Source organism: Notothenia coriiceps, unplaced genomic scaffold (assembly GCF_000735185.1).
Source record: "Notothenia coriiceps isolate Sejong01 unplaced genomic scaffold, NC01 NC01_scaffold00014285, whole genome shotgun sequence".
Lineage (NCBI taxonomy): Eukaryota > Metazoa > Chordata > Actinopteri > Perciformes > Nototheniidae > Notothenia > Notothenia coriiceps.
The window spans coordinates 141,859-160,956 of NW_011346986.1; the positions used below are offsets into that span (position 1 = coordinate 141,859).

Genomic DNA, 19,098 nt, shown 5'->3' on the forward strand with positions numbered 1-19,098 from the left:
GTCTTTTGTGTATTCATCCGATTTATGTCTGCAAATATGTGATGTCACAAACATTTAACAAATTGAAAAACTGCAATTATTCTGAACTAGTGGTTGAGAGGATTAAACTGTCTTTCGCAGGCCATGGTACTGGAGCACTTTCCCCTGAAGCCGGCTGTTTATTGTCTGTTTTAGTAAGCTGCCATTCTCTGACTGTGACAGAGTTGGATGTTTCTCAAATGTTTAAGCCGACCTTTGTTGTCTTTATGAAAGACTCTTTTAAGATCTAACTGGAATTGAGTTGCCTGGCTCCACTTCCCATATGGCAAACATGTTGTCATGCATTCTGTCTGTGCTGGTGTGGTTGTGGAAAACACGTTCGGTATCCAGTTTGAGCCCTGAAGACAAGGAAAACATTCGCCATATTTATTATCTTCATGCAGTGGAATTGCAGCCCCTGACTCAGACCAACTGCTTCCTTCCTGGTGAGTTGAGGATTTTCCCAATTAGCAGAAACAGCTCGGCACAATAGATATAACACATTCGTCACTACATGCTCCTAAAGCCCTGATAAGTGCCCATAGTACGTATGCTACCTTTTATAACAGCACTCATTGTCGTCGCATGTAGCCTAGTCATTACAGAATACATAATCTTTTTAGGGCCCGAGCCCGAGAGAAAAACCTTTAGAAATGGCCAGGATTACTATAATATTATTTTCACCAAAATCAATCGCGTTTTTGAGAGATTCCTTAGCATGCTCAACAACTTGTTTTGCACACTTGTCAGGAATAATAAACTGCTATAACTCACGTCTAAATTGTCAAAACTGTTTTAGAACCTCACACGTTGGATAAGTAGGAAGTTATTGTTGAGCAGGTTAACCAGATCACCGCCATATTTGGTCTTCTAAATGTCAATACCTCGCCAGCCAGACTTGTGTGGTTCTTGAAACACGTTACCGTGGCAACGCATTGTTCGAGATTAAAAAAGTACTTCTTTTGGGCTTAGCGATGCATGTAGATATACAGAACTTGACACACGCAGTCACACACAGTAACAAACAGTTATCTGATATGTTTATTTTGTTTCGGTATGGAAAGGTTGCTCAATAGCGCCGCCTTATAAACCTTAACAACCCCTGCTGTACGTGACACCTAGATTAAGATATTTGGTATGCCATGAAAATTATCATTAAAAATGTTAAAAAGTCACAATATATAGTTTAGCAAGCATATATTGATTCACAAATAAGGGATATATACACAGGATATACTTTATTGAGAAAGAAAGGACACATTAAAATCATCATGACTATCTATACTTTAATACTAATGAAATTCGTCATAAAACATGTTCAACATATATAAAACAATAATTTAAAATAAGAATTGAAATTGTGCAAAATTCAACTTAATATTGCATAAATAAAGTTTACCATTTGAACATAAGCAGCAACAATAAATTGGCAACAAAAACGGGATGGCAGCCACAAAGTAACTTTCTGAAGTTCAGTACATTTTGGAATTTTCTGTGCAATTATTCAAACTTTAAAACCAGATGTGTTCAAAAGGACACATTGTGAAGCTCACTGCAGCCCCCTAGTGGACAACAAGCATCACTACGACCTTACAGTCACCAGCCGCTCCACAAAAACAAAAAAACATTTTGTAGCTGATATTTGAGATAAAAGTGATTAAACTTAACTTCAAATCGGTCCAAATTCAAAAAGATACAAGCAGACTTAAGTCTTGAGGAGTCCACCATCCCTTTAAAACTGAAAATGACACTCAAATAAGTTCCTAAAAAGCACTAAATCCACTCTGTTACCACATATAATGCATCATGTATAATTCAGTAAACTATACTGTTAAGGAATGAAACACAAGCAGTGCAATGACTTCCTACCTCTAAACGTTTTATGTCTTAGTAAATGATTGTACATGATAAATATTTGAAATAAATGTCCTTCTTGTACTCATGGCTTCACCACTACATTTCAGCATGTATTTTATCAATCATTTCATCACAGTATTATTACAACAACTGCAATAGAACCCTATACAGCAGGTTAATGCACCTAAATCAAAAAGCAATATGAAGATATTACTAGCGTTGGACTCACCGTTGAACAAACGATTCACTTGAATGTTTAAAACTTCAAAAATATGCATCCAGCCTATCTCCGGGTCCCTCAGCCTTTTTATGATTGATGTCAAATAGAGGTCACACAGCCATGACATTATAAAATACAAAAGACTAATTTCATACTTAGCTTTTGCTGCCACAGTGGAGCCAAATCTGTCAAAAAGCACAAGGTAGACGTTTGCAACGGTAAGAATGAAACTATCCTAAAGTCAAAAAGACTAGAGGCCGCACATGTTAGAAACAAACTGATTTATAACAACATCCTGATCCACGGCCGACACGGTTAGCACGGAAACTTCTGGGCTCTTCTAGGAAAACGTATCTTTGAGTGAACATTATCCAAGCAGTAGAGGCAGAGCCATGAGAAGAAAGGTGTGTCTGTTCCTTTAAAACTCTACAATGAACGTACGATACACTAAACTTCACTACTATGGCAGATTAACAGTTTTAAAAGCACAGTGGAAGAACATACTCAGGGTGAGAATGACACTGATAACAGGTGTGTCAGAGAGGGGGGGGTTGAACTTTGGTTGACTTTTCCTTGAGTGTTCCTTCTTAGGACAGGACGTGATAGTGGTTAGGGTTCATGTCCTGAAGATGAACAGAGAGTGGGAACGCCTCTGCAGAACGATATGACGAAGGTTTAAAGGGTCCCTCCGTTAGCATTTAGCATTTAGCACAGGAGACAGGTATCAGGATCCTGATCGTTTCATACCATAAAGAGCAAAATCCGCACTGGGCACATACAATCTTTTTCGAAAAAGCCAATTACTATACACGACTCCAAAGAAAACCCATATTTTTTTGTCTTACTGACAGTTTTCTCATCCTTTTGGGTGAAAAAAAACTTGATTCTTCGCCAACATTTCTCTCCAATAAGCTGAAAGGACAAGTTCATCCTTCAAATGTTTTCTCCAGTAATTTCCAATATCTAAAAGTCGTCTCAGACAACATCTTGTATCCCCACCAGATCACCAACCAATCAGGGAGGACGTCTAAACATCGATGGCCACCCCGTGTTTGGTGGAGATCACGTCCCTGGTCCCTGTTAGGTACATGAGCACAGAACACAGGTGGGGCAGCGTTGCCGTGGTGCTGACGTAGAGCCAGTAGGGGAGGGGGGCCGTGTTTCCGAACGGACACACCCACAGGCCGTGGCGCACGGCGTCCCGGACGTGGTGCGTCGCCATGGAGATGAACAGCATCCACGGCAGGGAGCACCAGGCGTCTTTGAGGCGTCCGATCCACATGAGGAAGCGCAGCAAGAGGCAGAGGACGGGAATGATGGAGGAGCAGTGGAGGGGGGGGCGGTGGGGGAGGGAGACGGCCGCCTGGAGGAAGAGGGAGGGAGGGAGTTAAGATAAAGTATCTCTGGATGTACTTCAGCAGAAACACATCATTACAATATCTACTTTGAATTACATTTTTGAAGTGACTGTTATTTTGTAGTTATTGATTGTTGTGATTTGATTTATGTCTTCTATTTGTGCATATGTATAAATGTGTCTGTTGATTGTGTATATATATATATGTTTATATATTGTATTCCTCAGGATTGTGGGAAACGGTATTTCGATCTTTCTGTCTGTACACACAACCTGAAAGATTGACAATAAAGTTGACTTTGACTTTACACACTGTTTTACTGCTAGCCCTTTAGAGTATTTTGTTTAACATATGATAACAAAGTAATTATATAGCATGTCATTAATATTTTCGTACAAAATCCTACTATACTAAGTTGATGAACTTCAATAAAAAAGTCAGAGCATTTTTTGCAATAAAAATATAAAAAGTCATCCTATACTTTATTGTAAAGAATTGCTGAATAAGATATTTTCTCCAAAATGCGTATGAATTATATTGCACACTTTCCAAATGTGGTACATTTCTAGTCTTAAACATGCAGAAGAGCCCTCAGCAGGGGGCGGGTCTACCTTGAGTGACAGGGACCCCGCCATATAGAAGTGGTCCAGGTCGATGATGGAGGCCAGCAGGCCGGCCAGCAGCACCTCGTACACGTCACTCTTTTTCCTCAGTCCAATCACCACGGCCCACGACCACAGCCCCACCAATCCGTGCGTGGCGTTGTCCAGGGCGGCGCGCAGCCACAGGTGGTTCTGGATGACGGACAGCTGGAGGCCGTGGTCTGCCACCACACAGAACATGCCGAGGCCTGCCGACGCCAGCAGGGAGGCGGAGCTAAAGGTCTGCAGCAGGGCCTGAGCCTTCTCCGTCTCCACAGCCAGGCTCAGAGGGAGCGGGGCCCCCTCCCCGCCCAGACCCCCCGCCCCCAGCAGGGGGACCGTGTCCAGCTTGGAGTAGAATCCTTGCATATTGACTGATGGCTGAGTGGGCCAATCGTCACTGAGGGTCAGCAAGAGTCAGGTAGCCTGGTGAAGAGAGGGGAAATGTAAGAGGCGAAGAAAAGATGGTTACATAAATGTATATTTGTTTACATATTTACAGTATATGTTTGTAACCCATGTTGTTAAATAACAAAAAAATAAAACTAGTGAATTTGCCTAATATATATAATATGAATCAAACAGGTGAAATGTCTGTGTGTGCTGCTGCTGCTTCATGCTTGGTACAAAGATACATAACAAAGGCAAGATGTTCTCTATGCTGCTCCAATGACCATAGATTGAGCAATCGAAAGGGCAATCAAGCATAACAACAACCCTCCACAATAATACATAGTATAACATAGTTGTATCACATTCAACTGTATCACTGTTCATGGAGTCTTATAAATCAATATAAATAAGTAATATTTATACAACTGAAGCATTTTAGCACAACAATTAGCAAACAAAAATAAACACTGTAAACAGCAGTCCTAGTCTGAATGTCCCTTTTTATTTGTAATAAACATCAATGCCAGTGGTTGAGTAAGTAACTAAATACATTTATTCAAGCATTTTACTCATTGACATATTTGTACTTTACATAAGTATAGTGGAGTACTATAAGGCTAGAGTATTTATACTTCTACTTGTAGTGGAGTACTTTAAGACCATAGTATTTGTACCTTTTACTTGTAGTGGAGTAATTAAGGACCATAGTATTTGTACCTTTACATGTAGTGGAATACTATAAAACCATATTATTTGTACTTTTACTTGTAGTGAATACTATAAGACCATATTATTTGTACTTTTACTTGTAGTAGAGTACTACAAGAGCAAAGTATTTATACTTTAACTTGTAGTGGAGTACTTTAACAGCATATCATTTGTACTTTTACTTGTAGGTGAGTACTATAAGACCAGAGTATTTGTACTTTGACTTGAGTAAATGCCTCGTGAACAACCAGAACAGACCCCAGAGACAGCCTGTCCCTCCTCTGGTTCCTCCCCATCAAACACAGCGTTCATCTGAGAGACATTCCGTGTCTTTAAACCCGGAGGGAACATGGGAATAGGTCTGTGTCTCTCATGCAATACAGAGAAATGTAGGACAGGTCCACGAGCAGTCTCTCTGAGTGCATCTCGAGCTGCAGTCTCTTGCATTTGAAAAAAGAAACACGTGATGTAATGCCCCAGAGTATGAATGTTTAATTAGCTAGCTAGTTATTTCTGTCACCTGCTGTTAGCAACCGGTGTTCTCTGGTGTAACGTCAGCATGGTTAATTAAGCCAATTCCCTTTTTATTCGTTTGATGTTAACAAGACGTTAGTAAATAAAGATATGTTGTATAACCTTTTGTTACAGAGCTACAATATCATCCATCACGATGACAGTAGGTGGGAGCTAACGGCTAACAGTGACAGAGATGCTGCTATGTGTAGGCGGCAGCAGCTGTCACGATTAGCTCTGCTATTTAGTGAATTATACAACATGACATCGTTCGTTTACCATTAAAACGTTTGTTTTTAACTGTATTTTCGGTGGTTTAAATGGTTTTACGGTCATTTGTGTCAGCCGGTTGATAAATGTATCGTTACTCACCCCATGCCCTGCATTGGTTATCCGACCGGTCCTCCAGGCTTCACTCTTCTTCTGTGGTGTTTGTTTGAGCAGGCTGCTATGTCGCGTTGCTGCCACCTAGAGGCCATGAGCTGAACAGCAAATGGGGAAATCTATTGTTTTATTTCTTATTAAGACATTTCAGAAAGTATGATGAAGGGGAAAAAAGGGGCAAGTATGAAAGAACACTAACACTGGCAAAGGATGAGTAAAACAAGTGGTATAAAAGAGTTGACTGTTAATGTTGTTAATGTTGTACTTATATGATTCTGTTTTCTTCAAGGTTGTATCTTCCTGGTCGAATGTACTTATTGTAAGTCGCTTTGGATAAAAGCGTCAGCTAAATGCAATGTAATGTAATGTAATGTAATGTGTTAGACACTTGAAATAGCACTCTAGCATCTGGGCTACGTTAAAGAACTTGACACAAATGTTATGTCTGACCTTTAAGTGTTACCTATTTTGATACAGATTACATTTAAATTGTTTTTCCTCTTCATTGTGATGTAATTCACAAAAGCAAAATGGTTCGGTTAAAGACTTATTCAATAGTGTTTTGCAATGAAGTAGATGGTAGATCATCTGTATTGTTTTTGTATTTGAGAACATGTGTTTTTATAACGGCAGAATCATTAGAGCAAGGCATTTACAGAGATACAGTACACTCTTAGTGGCTGCAGTTTCTCGGAGCATCACTAGAAGGTGGAAGAGACCACAGAATGGAAACCAATGACTGGGCAATGAACACTGTAAACATCATACTATAACTAGCGAAGGACATGTTTTAACTGTGTCGGAAAGCAGACACTACACTGTATTGCTAGCATTCAAAGTCATAAAATGAAAGAGATGATACATTTTAAAATAAACAGTATTCTCCTCAGCAGTTTCAGGGTCACACAAATGCTATAGTCCATAAAAGGACCAACCAATAACAAACGTTTTTTCCTAAAATGAGTATCTCTATTTTATGAATATGAAATAATGATCATATTAAAACCTTGAGCGGGGGATATTATTGGCTCCCATATTTCAAATGGCAAACTTGCTAATCCTCTACATAGTGGGTCAGACTTGCCATGCTTTTCAATTTCACCACTGATGTAAAATCCAATTTTGTCTCAAATAAAGATCTAAGATCCTATCAGTTTAATCTCTTTTGATGGGGTGTCTTTAATGAGCTTGTTTGTTTTTGTTGAAAAAGATTTTCTCATTAGGGATCCATTTGGAAATTCAAATACAATCAGTGGTTGGATTTTTCTCCGTTTAAGCTTGTTTCCTTTGACGTTGTATTCAGTGAGATTTACAAGCGTTTTTGCTCATTGTCTGATTGAGCTCCACATTCTTTGATCAACTTTTTATATTCCTGTGCTTTGAATGATGTCCACAGTTTCTTATTACCTGGAAAGACATGCCTGCCTTTGTTCAGATAACCTTGAAACTAAATTCCCTGATGCACTTCTGAAAAGATTTGTTTTCAGAATCAGAAATGCTCTAAAGCAAAAAATATTTGGCATTTTGGTCAGTTCTCTACAAGAGTGATAGGTTCAATGCAATCACGGGAATCACCACTTAAACTCCCAATAAACGACTGTGTGTTTTGTTGTTGAAGGCTGACAAGCAATTGGTGGAGTGATTTGTTGATTTGAGAGGCAAACATCATCAGTATTCTTAGAGCTCACTGCAGGATGTCTGCCAAAAGGTTTTATTTTGTATTAGCAGTCCTTTCAGGTCTAATTTTAAATGAGAGGTGATGGAGGATACAAGAAGAGACTGACAATTTGTCACTATATACTTTAACACCGGTGAAGAGTTACTAATGCAGCATGACACACTGATATCCTGCTCCACCTATCCCTTACGCACAGAGCAAAGGAACAGGAGCACCTTGATGGTGGACTTAATTGATTTTCAGGTCACATGAGGACAGAGGAGATATGAAATCAGAGAAGTGGGATATACCATGCATCTGAATTATTCAGCACCATGGAGACAGGCAGAGAGAGAGAGAGAGAGAGAGAGAGAGAGAGAGAGAGAGAGAGAGAGAGAGAGAATGTTTCAGCACCACAGACAGCGCACAGGGAGGGACCCTCTGCAGCCCTCCTGTGGCCAAACTAAGGATTCAATAACACTCCTGAAGTGAATTTATTTTTTATAGGAATAACATTTTAAATGTGTCAGTTTAGATGAATGTATTTTTTCCTTTTCATTTCTTTCAAACACTCATGTTAATACCACTCAATCGAAATGTTTAATTCTCATGCCATTAAAGGTAGATTTAAGAGTCTCTTGTCTCTCGTATCGCTTACAGATCATCTCATAAAGTGGCCACTGACACATTTCAAACAGAGGTAGCTACGTGTTGGAAGAATCCAAACACATTTCTCATCAGTGTGTATGGCAAAAAAGACCTATGTTTGAACAGATCTTTAGTAAAATAAAGAACACACTGTTGGATAAACAAGAGCACACACGTACAAACCAAGCCAAATGTGTTAATGTATTAATGCAGGGTTCTTTTCAGGACCACCTTAACTGAGAGAGAGACGTGGCAGGGACCCCTTGGTATGTCTCTACATTTATATTAAAACAGGCCAGCAATAATGTCAAGGATGGAATAAATTAACATAATTGTTATGGTGCTCCCAATAAATCATAACGACTAGCCGTAGCTATCTAGATCATGCCACACAGTAATTTAACATAAATAAGCTATAGCGAGGTGGCACAACGGTTAGTTGGTAATAATTAGCTGCTGTGTAAATGAAATAGTTTTTAGGATTAAACAAATGTATCTTTGAGATATTTTCAGTTCCAAAAAAACCCACAGCACCCATGAGTTAATATATATGTGGTATTAAAACGAGTGAAATAACTCTCCAAAAAAAGCATGGAGTGAAAGTATATGTGCGTTGATCCACTGTGAATGGAGACACTGAGTGAAAAACACACATAGCAAACAGTGATGGAGAGCGAGATAGAGAGGCAGCGAGTGTTTAGAGGGGGGGGGCGGATTGAGAGAGAGGGGAGATGGTGTCATTCAGCCGGTTATCAGGGAAAGGTCAAGCTGGTCATTAGAGCAGAACAGCGTTGTTGGAACTGACAGGCTCTGAGTGGCATTTCCACACACACACACACACACACACACACACACACACACACACACACACACACACACACACACACACACACACACACACACACACACACACACACACACACAGAGGGAGCATGTTGAAATATCCGCTGAAGTTCCTATTATGCTATTTATGAGCCATAAAGTAAAGACGTTTTTTTAATCAGATTCGTTACAAGACATAGGACAAGAATTACAATGCAAAACGTGTCCTCACTTGTCTTACGTCGAGGTCCGTCCTTGTTCATGTCATGCCCCGTCATTTTAAATAGTAATTGGGTTCTCATCGACACGGGACGGGCCAGTACAAGCAAGGAGAGAAAGGAGAGAGTAATGAATGTGATGCCCACAGCTGCAGATACACTCCCGTCTGCACACAGAGGACTCCAGCTGACAGCTGTTAGATGGTGTATTGATTTGTCCTCGCGCTCCACGTCAGCCTTCCAGGACTTGTCAGAATATTGGAAGAAAGAGAGCTCGAGAGAAGGAAGAGAGACCGTGAGGCAGATTAAGGAGGGGAGGGAGGCACTGAGAGCGGGAGCTAAAGGTCAAAAGGAGAGTTGGGAACCACCGTATAGCTCCTTTGTTCTCATTTCCAAGTGTAATGTGAGGGCTGAATGTTGACACTGCGTTCATTTGGGAAAGTGAACTGCCTGGATCTGAACAAGGGGATGTGAGGTAATAAACACCTGCAGCTAGCTGATCACCAACTCTTAAACTAAACCCACCTAAGCCTCAATTCTTTAGGAGAGAAAAACACATTTAGCTTACAGTAAGACTGTGCAGCTATCATATCGCGGAATTATTCTATAAAGTTTAGAAAGATCTTTAAATATCCAAGAGGCACATGTCCAGGTAGTCAGGTGAAGAATCTGCAGTTTTTCTTTTTACCTTTTGAAAATATATCTGCCCATTAAATGGCTGTTTCCAGAAAAGACATGTAGTATGTCTCAATAAATAGTATGTCGAATTGGCCAACATAACAGCGTGCTTTTCTGACCCACAATGCTCTGCAGAGCGGAAGATGCATCACATCGATTGGAGGCTCGGAGATCAGAGGCAGATGATATGACGAATGTACAGTATGAGCACGAGGGTCAAAGTTCAAGGCGCGGTGTAATGATGAAGTAGTATGTCCCAATTGTATACACAAAGTACAGTATAAGTACTTTGCAGAGCCAGCTGCAGTTTGTACTTAAAGTGAAAAGTATACAGTTTAATTTCAACCCTTACTTATACACTTATTATAGTTGCGTAAATCAGTGTTTTTCTCAGTTAGCCTCTGTATGCACTACCTGAGACTGTTAAAGGTCCCCTATTTTACTCTTCTTCATCAATAAATTATAGGTCTCAGATATATACAAAACATGTCTCTGAAGTGTTTGGCTCCAAATACCAAACAGATCGTGCATTGTAGCATGCCATAAACCCCTATTTAAAAAGTGCTGATTCTGTGTCTGTAGCTTTAAATGCTAATGAGCTGCTGTTGGCCACGCCCCTCTGTGAAGTGATTGGTTAAAAAACCACAATAGTGCTCTAGGAGGAGATTCAGGTGATAAGCTGGGCGGGTGTTACCTTGGTTGGTGATTGGCGAATGGTTGCCCAACCCAAACAACTGTTGTGATGTCACAATGTGGCCAAATCTGATTGGTTCATTTTCAGACAGGTTTTTAAATAGATGGATCAGGAGGAAAACATTTACTTTGCATAATAGGTGACCTCTAAAAGATGTGGCATAAGGAAATCAATGGTTATATTGTGAAGAGAAGCATCCCACCCAAACCATACTATAGCCAAAGTGAGGCAGAATTTAGGAATAAATGCAAATGGAAATATACTTATTGTATGTCTTTAAAAATATTGCCTTTTAGCCCCTCCATTGACACCTGACCTTCATCTAGCGTTGTCAGGAGATAATACTCTGGACCACACGGTGAAATAACAGCAGCCATGTTGCGTTCATAGTACATCGGTTCAGAAGGAGAAATGAGTGTGAGGCCAGTGTGTCATCATTTATTGTGAAATGGTCACATTTAATGGTTGAAACCTGTCATTGTATATACATCTATAAAAAAGACCCCGCAGGTACAGGTTACGACATTCTACTGCTAATACATACATTATTATTATAATTAAATAATAAACTTTTTGTTCAATGTTAAAGTTACATATCATAGTTTACAAAATAGGATCAAGGAGAATTAAGCCATTATGAATATCTGAGAGAAAAAAAACTAAAATCCTATATGTGTCTTGGTATTATTTGTCCATAAGATAAAAAAATACAATAACACACATCAATATTCCTTTTTGAATAACATAAGAATCAACTGGTGATATTGGCTACTGGAAACTGCGATGTTTGTCGGAATTTAGAAAGCAAACTGTTTTGGGTTATTGTTATTTTACAGCACGGAGCAGAATGGGAAACCAACGAAGCTCGTATAAACGTCTTCGCCGTCCAACTGAAACAAATGTGTGGGCGATAAGATTTGTTCAGTCTCAAATCCAGGTCCTCTTTGCCAGTCGCTGAAAGCAGGGTGTAAAGCTAATTGTCTAAATACGCCACACTACGTTACTGAATTCTTCAAAGTGTTTAGTCCCCGTGTCGGAAAAAAACGTCTCTCTCCGTCAGCTTGATTCGGTCGTCAGCAGATTCAGAGTCAGATTGAGTGTCCATGTGGCTTCTTTATTGTTAAATGGTACTTTTTAGTGGGGTTTCCTCTGACTCGTCCAAAGTAGCGTTTTAAGTGGGACATCAATCGCGTAACTTCCAGGTTTTTGAACCCACGATGAAGGCAGACACAGGCTTCAGGAAGCTCAGTGAGTTGTTTGGGATCCATTATGTCAAGTGAGGGGGGGGAGGGGGGGGTGAAGTTGAGTCTTTGGCATGATGACTTAGCTGTATGGGGGCTGCTACGTTGCTATACACACAAACACACGCACGAATGCTCGATATATGTGTGTGTTTGTCTGTACGGTGCTGCAATTTGAGAACAAAAGGGTGAAAATGAATTTATGACGAATAATAAAAAAAGGAGATATTTTTTGTCGTGTGAGGAGTTGTTTTTTCTTGCTCTGAATTCCCAAATAAAGTCTGCTGTGGCCCGTCAGAGCCACCAGGGGGAAATATAAGACTGTTTATGCTGATATCGCTGCTCCTGCTGCTGCTGCTGCTGTTGATGTTGATGAAGCCGCTTTCAAAAGTTCCTCTGAAGAATTTCTTTGTCACCATTTATCAAAAAATGCTCCATGGCATTATCATCGTCTGGTTTCATGTCTAAGTAATCTCGGTGAGTAACTGCGTGATGGACAGAAATGATCAATGCACTGTATCCTTGAAACATGTGCAAAATAGAAAAAAGACACGCCGCCTCCTCCTCCTCCTCCTCTTTCTCTTCCTCCTCCTCCTCCTCCTCCCGTCAGGAATGATGACATTCACATCTGGGGATAAAGAGACACAAATTAGGCACATTATCAAAACAACACATTTCTTTCAGAACAATCAAAATCAATATCAGAATTTGGTTTATACATCCAAATGTGCTTTGGTGCAAACATTAAAACAGTAAGAGAAGACAGGTCCGGCCCCTTAGCCTATCACGTACAATGTGTTGGGAGTTATAGCCAATAGAAAACCAAGTGTTACATAGTGATGCCATTATGTTATAGAAGTAAAAGAAGTTGGCCATTCGAGTCATTTTTCCCTCTGGAGAGAAATTTCAGACTTTAAGTTTAGCATACCATTTACATGCACTAAAACAAGAAGTCCCAAAATCATAATCTCTTTAATCTGTCTGCCACTTTGTATGACTGTCCAGGAAAAAAGTAGGCACACAGGAAACACATCAACTAATGTTGAACGAGACCAGGAAGAGGATAACACTTTGTTTTCCCCAGTAGCTATACCCAGTTATCAAAGAGAATACATGTGTTTAAAGGACAAGGGAACAATCAAACGTGTCCTGTGATGATGATGTTTGCTCGGAGGAAAAATGGAAAGCCGCCCGGGTAAAATACCACCGTGAAGCGCTATAGGGGGAGAACTTAAGAAGTCTGTTTGCACCATGCAAGAAGCTTATAGACATGTCTCTTTAGTCTTTTACTATGCAATGTATTTCACTAACTAAGTGTTTTATTGTTTTTTGTAAAATCGTAACACGTAAAGTAGATGGTAACTTCAGCCGTCAGATAAATGTAGTGGAGTACAAAGGAGAATATATAGTTGAATAGCATTCTAAAGTAGCGTTGGCCTGTATCACAAAACACCAATACTGTGTACAAACAGCACATAACAGATGGACTGCCTGTAGTAAAGGGTACGGGTGGACAATTGGCCTAAATGTGCCATATTCCTCCAACTGAACCTGGCTGCCTCATCCTGCACTGGCTCGTCCAGCAGCAGGTGTTCAGGAGGGGGGGGGGTATGGTAGCCATGGTAACGCTGTTTGGTTTACGTGTTATTACAGGGGTGCTGTTTGGCAGTAAGGTGCAAACATCCCTACTTGTTTGCACACCTTTCACAGTGATTTTGGTTGTTATGCAGGACTTTGAGCTTTTCAGCATTCACAGTCCACATCTCCTACAGGAGTCGTACCATTACAGCATGATTCACACAGTTAAAGGTGTGAAATTAATGAAATGCGACAGCTTCGGATTGGATTTTTACCTCAATCACTTCAGGGGGTTGTGCAGAAAAATATGAAGAAAAATGCCCCGCTGGGTCATAAAACAAACTCACCCAATCACTGTTGCTCTTGTTCCATTAAACACCGTGCACTAGAGTTCAATAGACATGCATCGACTTGCCAATATGTGACTGAATGACTGAGTCCATGATCAATTCAAAGGGGCTGTAGACTCACTAACCAAAGTTGGTGTTTGTTTAAGTGTGTGTGTGTGTGTGTGTGTGAGTGTGTGAGTGTGAGTGTGAGTGTGAGTGTGTGTGTGTGTGTGTGTGTGTGTGTGTGTGTGTGTGTGTGTGTGTGTGTGTGTGTGTGTGTGTGTGTGTGTGTGTGTGTGTGTGTGTGTGTGTGTGTGTGTGTGTGTGTGTGTGTGTGTGTGTGTGTGTGTGTGTGTGTGTGTGTGTGTGTGAGTGTGAGTGTGAGTGTGTGTGTGTGTGCTCACCACATGAACAGCAGCAGCATTCCTAGCAGCAAAGGAGAGAAGTGTGTGAGGAGCCTGGTGGCGCCGCCCACTGGTTGCTCAGCCTTCTGTGGAGCGTTGGAGGACGGGATGGGGGAGGTCTTAGCTTCTGGAGGAAAACAGACAACACAATAAACCTTACTGAGCATATTTTTTAATGAGCTCCATAAAATCCTTACTTTCATTTTTCCTATTTCGTTTTTTCGGTCATACAGTGTTGCACAATCGTTTTCGTTCCTACGGGGAGAAGCGCCTACAACGTCGTTTTGATGAATGGACACTGAAAAGCGCTCATCGCAGCAGGAAGAAGCAAACAGAAAGGAATATGCGGCGCGGAGTGGAATCAATTCTAATCTGCAAACACAATCAATATAGGACTTGTCAAGGCAGTTATGAAGTGAGCCGGACAACAAAAAAAGAAGAAAATCTCCTTCATACTGAAGCCGCGGGGAAACAGAAAGGAGAGAGGGACAGAGACGGAGCCAAACAGATAGACGGATAAATGTGGAGACGGAAATTCGAAAAGGGAGGATGAGGTGAAAGCCCTGAGGGAAAGGGGGCAGCGAGTGGAGGTTGATACAGTTAGAAAGGAGGGAATGTGCAACTGTGGCAGTTAATATACTGCTGATAAGACACAGTGATATGGACACATCTACACACCTGTAACACATGCTGTATATTTAGATCATACAGCACATCACCAAAGCAACCCATTCCTGTATGAGAACAACAACTGAGGCCTGGGAAATCCCACAACAAAAAAACAAATAATACAGAATACAAATTGTAATAAGAAATAATATTAAAAATAAATAATAATAATCATTTAAATTTGTAAGGATTTGAAAAAACAAACAAATAAAAATAAAAATAATAATAATAATAATAATGATAATAATAGTAACCACAAAGTACACAAATTGAGGATTAGAAAAAATGTAAAAATAAAATAAGAATAATTAAAAGAAACAGTAAAAAGTGGCTTGTATATTTCTAGCCCATACGGGTATGTTGAAAAGTGTGTAAAGGCTCTGCTTGTGGCAGCCGTAAATAAGCTGCACATGTGCTTAAGCTGTTCTCAGTGCTTTAGTTTAACATAGCTTGACAAATAAAAACATCACAGGGTTTAGGGCTTTCTAAAAAAGGGATATAGCTACAGCTGCTCAGTAGATATTCACTCCTGCAGTCTGGAACCGGCAGCATTTCTGTTACTGGAGAGTGAATATGATTCCCCTCTCCTTCTAATTAATGACCTTTTTGAAGTACGGTGTTGGAAGTGGGAAAGAAGCAGCCAGGTGTGAAATAGCCAGAGAAAGAGAAAGAGAGAGAACTAGGACACACTAAACATGTTCAGCAGCACACTGCATTACAGTCCTGCCTGCAGAAAAACAATTTGCTTTGGAGTGGATGGAGGAACACAAAATTATGCAGACATAATGTGACGGAGGCGAGAAGAGACAGTTGTGGCTGCAGGTTGATGTAACAAGGTAGTTTAGGACAGGGAGACAAGACAGTGAGGGGGAGAGAAGAGCGAATGTACAACAGTTGGAGAAGAACAGAACAGAAACACAGGAGAGGAGAGAAGGATCAGGAAGGCTGAGAAGTGAGGGGGGGGGGGCTGTAAAATAAAGACAAAATCGAAGACTATGGTTTTAATGTTTACAACAAATCCTTAAATTCAGCCTTCCCTTGCCCCTTAGTGATATCTAAATGCACCCTGGGAGTTGTAGTTCCTTGAGGCCTGATATGGTTTCTGATCACAGGCTTGAACCTTTCATTTTTTGTTGCAGAAATATAGGTTTGTTCTAACCGGATACCACGTGTTTATACTGCTATGCTTTTTTTGTGATAATCTCTCAAATAAATGTTCTAATAAACTTCTGTTGTGTGATTATAAAGAGTTTGTTGATCAGAATAAGAAGTAGGTTGGGCCAATTTGATGCAAGATGATGTAGTAAAAAGGCCTTCTTCATCTCTTTAATGGAGCAGAGGCTTCATTGGACGTAGACGGCATCATTTAAGGCTAACTCTTTCAATTGCACTTTCACATTTCGACTTAAATAATTAGACCAACGTTTTTATCTCAGCAAAGAGTTGAAATTTAAAATGTGCATAAAAACAGGCAGATACAACCCTGATAGCTGATATAAAATCTCACATTTTATATTGTCTTATGTCGAATTATTGTCCTAGTAAGTCATGGTTTTCCTTATGAATTGGAGCCGGCATGCAGCAGAAAAGGACCTTTACATTTAGACTTGGTGCTTTCTGCTTATTAAGCAGAAACGTAGCGTTTATAAATAGATCGGGACATGAAGGATATAAGAAGCGATATCTAGTGGTGCTAGACGGTGTCCACTTTCTGTCTCACAGAGGGGGCGAGGCAGAAACCTAAATCTGAGATGGTGGCAGCTCTAAGGATGGCTGCTACTTTTTAAAGCCTCAACTATATCTGCCTTTTTTACTTCCTGGAATGTGGTTGCCGAGCGATGGTCCAATCACTGAGGATGGGATTTAGAAAAAAGTCGTCCGTCTGTCACTGGGCTATCCTTTTGATGTGAAATGAGGCTGTTGATGCCAGGAAGCAGAACTGGCCCGTAAGTGCAACTCCCCATGAGGTACGTGCGACCTGTTCTCGCTGATGCATGAACACAGGAACAAAAAAAAAATAGAAGGAGGAGGAAATGTGGCAGAGGCAAGACGGAGAGGAAATGTAGAAAGGGAAAGCGTGTTTGGACTGTGAGCTACACAATCAATAAGTCAGAGGAAGTGTGTTCAGCTCCTATTCAACAGAGAAATATTGGTCAGTTTGTAGATCAAGCCGGTCCGCTGCAAATAAAGCTGAACTACATTTTGGGTGATTATCGCTCGAGGTGTGGACAGGAAGTAAAATATCATCCTTGTTTTCCTTGTTTGAAATACAATCGTTCCAATAAGAGAGTGGGGTTATGTATATTTTTCTTTTTATGGACATGTGCATAAAAACAGGTATCTTAAACACCAGAGGGATACAATACATGGACAGTAAATCTACAACCAACCCTGAAGTCCCTTTGAGAACACTGGTTGATCAATAGATGGGGAATTGAGATGAAAAGAGAAAGAGAGACCTAGAAAATAAGATAGAAGGAGAGAAGAGATCATGAAGAGAGGGAAGGGAAGCAGAGAAGCCCCAGCTGGATCGAGAGGAGGCATGAGGTGAATCCCAATAACCTCCTCTGCTTTCCTCCAGAACAAGCATAATGCACTGTGTACCGAGGTTAATGTGTGTGTGTGTGTGTCATCAGAGGGAGGTCGTGTGTATAGTGTGTAGCACCGTTTCTATGTGTGTTTTTGTGTTAGAGCATGCTTCTGTTTGTGTGTCTCTAGCACCCGTTCAGCATTGACTGTGATGGTCAGTAAGCAGTGCCACTCATGACCCACAGGTGTCACTGGTGGACTATAAAACTGTTGAGAAACGTCAATGGAAGGGAGAAGGAAACAGGTAGACGGAGATTAACTCTTTTAATTGTTTCAAATTGGGTTGATAATGTCAGTAATAGTTTTAAGATGGCTCTTCTCCCCTTTGCCAGTCTTAAGTAAAAGACATTTTTCTGAGTTGAGACTCAAGTGGCTTTGTCAATACGTGGACATGCAGTAGTGTTGGTCCAATGATTAATTAGGGGAATTCTTTGTTTGTGTGCAACGTTTTTACTTTGATAGTTACCTGATAACTTTAAATACAAGATGCAAAAGCACACTTTTTGTCAGCATTGATAAGTGTAGTTGAAGCCTAAAAATCTCAACTAATCAAGAGATTAGGTCAGTATGTATGTGGCATCAAAGGCAAATTAGGGCCACAAAAAAACCCAAAAGTTTGATGAACAGTATTTTTTTAGTTGTAGATTGGTGGGTTTAAGCCTTATAATGAAACCTCTGTTGTCTGTCTCTATATATTTTACATCGACAGGACATTTTAAGAGCAACATAATCTGCTCCACTGTTTGAAGGCTTGATGCAATGATGTAGGAGTGCATTTAGGGTTGGGTTACGTACACTGTGACATCACAACAGGGCGTGGTTACAGGTGCAAAAGCACAAAAGCTCAATTTGCAGTGTCGTTTCTAAATACTACAACACAAAGTGTTAGATAGCCTGATATGCAACTGGTGATTGTGTAGATTAGCACTCATATTCAGCGTTTATTCATTTAAATGGTATCCTTCCATCTGTTATTTGCTATTCCAGCGCACTGGAAGATGGATGTTTTGTTATTCGGGGATCATTGGTGATGCGTTTAAGGATTTCAATTAGAGAAGAGAGCAATCCTTGCCAACGAGATCATTCCCAGAGATAGTTTTGTGTGTATGTGTGTCAAGGGAAACACAGAATACAGTAATGCAGAATTCAAATCTAGAAAGTGTGGAGCTGTTATATTGTAAAAACGAGCCAGTCTGGGGCTGCAGGAGGGACGTGAGCATTTTTTAAAAGAAGGCACAGTTTCCCTGAGGCTGCTTTCGGGCGCTCAGGTTGATGTGTGTCTGGAGGCTGCTGGATCTTGTAGCATAAGCTGTGATAAAAGTTCAAGGCTATCAAACGCTTATAGTCTGCTCAATTTAATGATAAAGAAAGTTATTAACAAAACTTAATTTCATACCTAACTGATTCGGGAAATGTACTGCGTGACTGCCGTGGGCACAAAGAACAATGATGAAAACATTATAGGAATATTAACAGCAT

At 40.4% G+C, this 19,098-nt stretch overlaps 1 protein-coding gene across 1 annotated transcript; it reads right to left on the bottom strand.

Moving 5' to 3' along the window:
- Positions 1-1,111: 1,111 nt before the first annotated feature.
- tmem267 (transmembrane protein 267) lies at positions 1,112-6,129 on the bottom strand. The gene is made up of 3 exons (XM_010774558.1): positions 6,081-6,129; positions 4,065-4,520; positions 1,112-3,458 (listed from the first exon to the last, which is right to left on the bottom strand). Exons 2-3 carry the CDS (start codon positions 4,461-4,463, stop codon positions 3,123-3,125), a joined length of 735 nt encoding a protein of 244 aa, XP_010772860.1. The 5' UTR covers positions 4,464-4,520; positions 6,081-6,129; the 3' UTR covers positions 1,112-3,122.
- Between the last annotated feature and the right edge of the window lie 12,969 nt (positions 6,130-19,098).

Excerpts from the sequence above, each read along its gene's own strand:
- tmem267 (XM_010774558.1), bottom strand. The coding sequence starts at position 4,463 with ATGCAAGGATTCTACTCCAAGCTGGACACGGTCCCCCTGCTGGGGGCG. Across the intron at positions 3,459-4,064 it reads CGGGGTCCCTGTCACTCAAG|GCGGCCGTCTCCCTCCCCCA; the intron begins GTAGACCCGCCC and ends CTCTTCCTCCAG.